Source organism: Bos mutus, chromosome 2 (genome assembly GCF_027580195.1).
Source record: "Bos mutus isolate GX-2022 chromosome 2, NWIPB_WYAK_1.1, whole genome shotgun sequence".
Taxonomy (NCBI): Eukaryota; Metazoa; Chordata; class Mammalia; order Artiodactyla; family Bovidae; genus Bos; species Bos mutus.
In genome coordinates this window covers 7,150,552-7,157,498 of record NC_091618.1, presented here as the reverse complement: position 1 = coordinate 7,157,498, position 6,947 = coordinate 7,150,552, and the positions used below count along the sequence as shown (strand labels likewise).

The 6,947-nt window shown below is 45.0% G+C and overlaps 1 protein-coding gene across 1 annotated transcript; it reads right to left on the bottom strand.

Moving 5' to 3' along the window:
- Window positions 1-209: 209 nt before the first annotated feature.
- Window positions 210-3,557, bottom strand: PNRC2 (proline rich nuclear receptor coactivator 2). The gene is made up of 3 exons (XM_014479758.2): window positions 3,414-3,557; window positions 2,459-2,664; window positions 210-1,589 (listed from the first exon to the last, which is right to left on the bottom strand). Exon 3 carries the CDS (start codon window positions 1,569-1,571, stop codon window positions 1,152-1,154), a length of 420 nt encoding a protein of 139 aa, XP_014335244.2. The 5' UTR covers window positions 1,572-1,589; window positions 2,459-2,664; window positions 3,414-3,557; the 3' UTR covers window positions 210-1,151.
- Window positions 3,558-6,947: the final 3,390 nt, after the last annotated feature.

Sequence of the window (6,947 nt, the reverse complement as noted above, 5' to 3'; positions counted from 1 at the left end):
GCATTTCACATCTCAAAAATAGCAAGTGTTTTAGCAGCTTAAAACCTTTTCAGTTATATAAAACTTCTTACACTAGGATTTACTTTGAAATATAGTTTACAGCAAGATCAATTATAACATACATACACTGGCACTTCAGCACAAGGGCAAAATTTAAAAACAGGTTGGTTTGTGGGGGTTTTTTTGACCTTTAAAATTAGGCCATAGTATTAAGAGTCCATGTCTTACATTCAGCAAATTTGTACTAAAATATTCTATTTGTATAGGATAAATGCCAACAAAACTTTACATATGCTACAATTTTATTACATATATTTACATGGCTCTTTCCTAGGTATGCAGAACTTTCACATTATACAGCTCCCAACTTTAAAAAAAACTTTGCAGGGATGATTTAAAGCCGTATCACTGTCAGAATAGCTTGTGCAGTGCCATCATACAAAAATGTTATTTTGAAAGCTACTCTGAACACCAAATACTGTTTCTATAAAAATTGGTTTTGGTGCATTTGTTGGCAGACACCTATCCACTGCACACAAGAGGGCCAATGGCTTGTTTCATTCTAAATAGCCCCTAGTGCCCTTCACACATTCACCACCATACAGTTCATTAAAATACTATTCTCTTAAAAAAAAAAATTCACATTTTCTTTAGGCAGTGCATCAGGTTGTTGTCATACTACTGGTTTAGGTGTACTGATTTAGCTGTCTCTAGGACAATAACATCTCAAAGATTCAAATAGTTTTCAACCCCTGTATGTCTTTAACTGGATGCTTATGATCTGATTTACCATCTTAACAAGTCAATCTGCTGACCCATGAAATGATAATCTTCAGTATTTTCCCCCAACAAGCAATATAAAAAGTTGATTCCTTTACTATTCCCCAAATCTAAATTTGAATGGTTTCACTTGTATGGTCACTCAATTGAGAATACTAGTGAAGAGATCAAATACAATTATCCATAATTCAGTTATCTTAAACTGTACTGATTCTACCATCACAGTGCACATAAAACAATTAAGATGAAGTCTAATTATATTTTCTACATTAATCAGTTTTACAGATTAATTCCCTAGTGAATTTGGTCTGAAACAATTGGCAGTTATCCTTAAATATGACTAAGTTTAAATGTTAGTACTTTACCTCATTTTATACCTGTACTTTAAGTAAGGTTTTAAGTTGAAATGTCATTATTTCTTTATCAGAAGGATTAAAGGAAACAGGAACCCAGTGGCTTGGTGGTTTAGGAAGAACACTTGGTGATGGTGGCTCACTAAATTTGGCCCCGGCATAGTTCTGATTAGTTTGAGACTTAAAAAGTAAGGTGGGACTTGATAAGCTAGAGTTCCAGTTTTGATTGTTTGGAAAATTTTTGTTCTTCCCCCCATTTTGCATGGCCTGCCATGCAGCTGATGATGAATTATAAGTATGTCCTCTTTCCTTTTTCTTGTGAACAATCTTCATCTGGGAATTCTGATCCTTGGTCTTCTGTCTACTAAGCTGTTGTTGGTTCTTACTAACATTTCTAGTTTGAGGGGCTGGAATGTTATACCTCTCTCCACCACCCATCTTCAGCTTCTTTGTCACCTGTGAGTGGAAACAAAATACTGAGTGAAATCCCACAAAGTAGTACAAAACTTCAGTGGCCCCAATTTGCAACTCCAAATATCTTGAAGAAGACTCATGTGCTGTTCAGCTTCTTTAGCTTCACTATACTGTTCACAATTACATGTACAGCCTTTATTACCTTCCTAAGAAATTAATGAGTTTACCAACAAATCTAAATAATACTGCATTAAAAAGTTTGTTTAGGATGTGCCCGTGTGCCTGCTCAATCACATCCAACCTTTTGCAATCCCATGGGCTGTAGCCCGCCAGGCTCGTCTGTCCATAGAATTCTCCAGCAAAGAACACGAGTGGGTTTCCGTTTCCTCCACCAGGCGATCTTCCCGACCCAGGGATCTAACCCGGGTCTCGTGCATTGGCGGGTGGATTCTTTATCATGGAGTCCACCTGGGAAGCTCTAGAATGAGTGAGTGAAGTCGCTCAGTCGTGTCCGACTCTCTGCGACCCCATGGACTGTAGCCTAACCAGGTTCCTCAGTCCATGGGATTTTCCAGGCAACAAAACTGGAGTGGGTTGCCATTTCCTTTTCCAGGAGATCTTCCCCACCCAGGGATTGAACCCAGGTCTCCAGCATCGTAGGCAGACGCTTTACCGTCTGAGCCACCAGGGAAGATCCTGGTTTGAAATGAGAAGGGGACGACAGAGGATGAGATGGCTGGATGGCATCACTGACTCGATGGACGCGTGAGTCTCAGTGAACTCCAGGAGCTGGTGATGGACAGGGAGGCCTGGCGTGCTGCGATTCATGGGGTCGCAAAGAGTCGGACTCGACTGAGCGACTCATCTGATCATAAAATGTCTGCCCCATTACAACCGTGAGTTTTTGATACCTTTCAGTCTGCTTTTCCGATTGCAGGATTTCCACTACCTGTCCTCTTCCTTGCTGCCACGCCCAGGATAATAGATGTTGCTTTCTGACAGATCCTTTCCTTTGTCTCAATACAGAAGTTTTCATGGGCCGATCTGCTGAGTTCAGCCTAGGAGCTGAGGCCAACATCTGAGTCTCCTCAGCACACAAGTTTGAGAGAAGTCTTAGCTAGAAAAGCAACGATTTCTTCATTATTTCAATTAAAAAACAGAGAAAGTGATCGTTTATATTTACTCCAGAAAAAATTTAAATGGCTACTTACTAAACAATGTCTCACATAGATTTAGTGACCAAAATGTTGTCAAACCATGGAAACGTTAACCTGTACAGCCATGCCAAGAAATGGGCTTAAAATGTGTTTCCTAAAGAGACCGTGTTTTTAAAGTCCCACTAGAATTTCCCAATCTTTAGACACATCACGTATCTGTTTTAGCAGAGCCTCCTCTCCCAACATGTTTACGTCACGCAGCGCTTCCTTTGGTTATGAACTCTTGACTCCTCCCCGTTTTAAAATAAGTTTCACAAGCCGTAACAAGCAGTCAGTTTCCCATCTTAAATATATAAAAACAATCACTATTATAAACATTAAACATTTGCGATTCCACTTGATAGTCCAAGAAACCAAGTTACCAAGCAAGAAGCTCTTATCGAAAGGGTGAGAAGCCCCTCCAGACTGTTTTAACGCCCTAAGGAAATTAGTTTCCAGACCCTGAATCATTCCCAAAGCCAGCCCGGAAAGTTCGGGTCTTCCGCAACGGGGCTGGGCTTCCACGTCGCTCAGCGTTCCTCGAGCCCGGCCCGGGAACCCGCTCCTCCGGATCGCCCGCGCCCCCCAGCCTCGGATCTCGCCTCCTTCCCCCAACAATAGGGAGCGCCGCCACCAACATGGCCGCACCCGTCGCGCCGCCGCCACTCACCGACTTCAAGCCCGGGACTACGGCGGCGGCGGCTTCTGCTCGGCTTCGAAGCCCCCCTCCCCTTCCAGGGAGAGACGAGGCACGGAACGGGCGAAGCCCACGAGCACCGACGAGCTAGTTGCTGGCCACCCCAACGTCTCCACCGACCTCCTCCTCCTGTCTCTACCGACAAAATGGAGGCGGCGGCGAGCGCTGAAGCGGGGCCGGGAGGCGCGGCGGCCAATCAAAACACGCTTTCGCGCGACCCGGCCAATGATACGCGGGCCACCGCCTGTTGCTGGGGCCCGACGGGGCCGAGGGAGGGGAGTTGGCTGTGGCCGAAGGTTTGAAATCCTCCCTGAGAGGAGCATGTCGGGAATAACCGCCGCGGTCCCGGTGGCCGACCCTCTGCAGGGCCCCGGGTGACACTGTCCTCTCCCGGGAGGCGCCCGCCTGGCCAGGCTCGGCACCCAAGGACGCAGTCAGCGCCAACCCGTCACGGCGACTCCGAGCCGTGCGCGCGTCCGGCGCCGGGGAAGGGACGTGAGCGGCTCACCCGGATCGCGGCTTATACCGGGGCTGCCCGGTTCGCGGATCCCGCGGCCCTTGGCACCCGATGGTTCCCCGCCGTGGGGCGTCACTGAAGGCGGCTTTGAGTTCCCGAGTTAAGTTCACCTAACCGTGTAACCAGTCTCTTACGATGCAAGATACTCCACCAAGTTGCTTCCCGAGGCCGACCCTTGGCCACTTAGTCCTGACACTTCGACCGTGTTCCCCTGTCAGGGAATTACTTTGCAGCTCCCCCAGCTTGTGGTTCCCTCCCGCCCTCCCTGCCCGCAGCCTCGAAATTCTTGAGAAGTTGCCTCCTCTGTGAAGAGGTTTCCGACACTTGTGCGGATCAAGTTAATCAGTTCCTCTTTTGTCCTAAACTTGAGTCACACCGTACTGTAGCTACTTGTCGACCCAGTCACTCACGCATACACTCGTTTGAGCCCAGAGCACATGCTAAGTGCACGAAAAAAGTTTGAGAGAATGGGGCTCTCTCATTTCCCCCTTTCGGCTCCGTTTGTAAGTGAAAGGGGGAAGAAAAGAGTTCAGTTGACTGTGCCACCAAGGTGCCAGGAAGAGGAAAGGGGCAACTTCTTTGGAGTAAATGGATAAGCAACCCAAAGCTGGCGTTTTAAAAGAGAACACCAGTTTCTACAAACATACAAACATTTTTGTTACAAGATTTATGTGTACTTTGTTTAAGTCCCACGATTCGTTTTTTAATCTTGAGTTTTTCTGCTACCATCATCCCCCACCCCAATGTTCTTCTACCCATGGACCTTAAGTTTCTTAAGAAAACCATTTTAAAAGAGGAGTTTGTTAATCAAATTAATTTGGTGAAATGTGTAGAGTAGAAGAGATATTTCTGAGCATGGGACTTTCAGCTGCTAAGCATTATAGTCAAATAAGATGTACATAACAAGGAACTACTACCTCACTGAAAGTGTAATCTGTTTCCTAAAAATTTAAGAAGCTGACTTTAGACATGCAGCTAGATGACAGCTAAGTGGTATTTAATGGATTCAAGACTTTGACTTTTAAAAAGACCATTGCAATGTATTTTTTAATATAGTGGTTTGGGCTTCCCTGGGGGTTCAGTTGGTAAAGAATCCACCTGCAGTGCGGGAGACCTGTGTTCAATCCCTGGGTTGAGAAGGACCGCTGGAGAAGGAACAGGCTACCCACTCCAGGATTCTGGCCTGGAGAATTCCATGGACTGTATAGTCCATGGGGTCCTGAATAGTAGGACAGGACTGAGCGACTTTGACTTTTTGTAAAATGAACAGTCTTGTTTTAGTCTGAACACTTTCTTTTTCTAATTCTTTTTTTATTATCATCATCCAAATATCTTTTAAATTCATCCCTGCTACAATCCTTCTTCTCCCTCCATTCTGCCCTCATGGATCTGATTGTGTTACTTTAAAAAAAAAAAAAAACCTGTATTGGCCCCAAGTTGTATTACAAAATTAAATCAGCCTCCAGACCTTATCTGTATAAACACACCTGTAATGTATTTGAGAGACTTTATTTTTGGAGGTTCCAAAGTCCTGCAGATGGTGACTGCAGCCATGAAATTTCAAAGAAGCTTGTTGCTTAGAAGAAAAGCTATGACTAACCTAGACAGCATGTTAAAAAGCAGAGACATTACCTTGCCAACAAAGGTCCATCTAGTCAAAGCTATGGTTTTTTCAGTAGTCATGTATGAAAGTGAGAGTTCGACTATAAAGAAAGCTGAGTGCCGAAGACCTGATACTTTTGAACTATGGTGTTGGAGAAGACTCTTGGGAGTCCCTTGGACAGCAAGGAGATCAAACCAGTCAATCCTAAAAGAAATCAGTCCTGAATATTCACTGGAAGGACTGATGCTGAAGCTGAAACTCCAATACTTTGGCCACCTGATTCGAAGAACTGACTCAATGGAAGAGACTCTGATGCTGGGAAAGATTGAAGGCAGGAAGAGAGGGGATGACAGAGCATCAGATGGTTGGATGGCATCACTGACTTGATGGACATGAGTTTAAGCAAGCTCCGGGAGTTGGTGATGGACAGGGAAGCCTAGCATATTGCAGTCAATGGGGTCACAAAGAGTCAGACGTGACTGAGCAACTGAACTCTACTGAAGGTATCTGATGCTTGGGTACACACGCATGATGTATTGGATACTTATTCTGCCTCCCTCTGCCCTGTGCTAAGTTGTTTTGTTGACAAGACATTAATATAGAGTAGGTGATATTTTTATCGCCACTGTACAGATAAAGAATCTGAGGCTTAGAACAGTTTAAAGCTGAAAGCCACAAACTAAGGCTTCAAAGCCCACTCCATGTTCCCTGCAGCATCTGTCTCTGACTCACCTCTGTGTCCTCCCCAGGGCCCTCCAAAGAGCACTGTTAAAGCCTACACCATGTCCCAGGCTCCCAGGAGTCTCACAATACAGCTCCAGCCTCATCCTTCATTAATCATTTACCAAGTACTCACAACAGCCCAGAACTGGAAGCAGGAGTGGAAAACACATTCTCTTCAGGACATCCAATATTGTTGTAATTCAGTTGTGTCCAACTCTTTGTGACCCCATGAACTGCAGCCCATGCAGGACCCCAACCTCCCATGGACAGGTTTCCCTGTCCTTTACTGTCTTCTGGAGTTTTCTCAAATTCAAGTCCATTCAGTCCATGATGCTATCTAACCACCTTGTCCTCTGTCGTCCTCTTCTCTTTTTGCCTTCAATCTTTCCCAGCATTAGGGTCTTTTCCATTGAGTCAGTTCTTCACATCAGGTGACCAAAGTATTGGAGTTTCAGCTCCAGCATCAGTCCTTCCAATGAATATTCAAGACTGATTTCCTTTAGGATGGACTGGTTGGATCTCCTTGCTGTCCAAGGGACTCTAAAGAGTCTTCTCCAACACCACAGTTCAAAAGCACCAATTCTTCAGCACTCAGCTTTCTTTATGGGCCAACTCGCACACCCATACATGAAAAAATCGTAGCTTTGACTATACAGACCTTTGT

Bases quoted from the DNA above. Each gene is read 5' to 3' on its own strand.
- PNRC2 (XM_014479758.2), bottom strand. From the start codon at position 1,571: ATGGGTGGTGGAGAGAGGTATAACATTCCAGCCCCTCAAACTAGAAAT.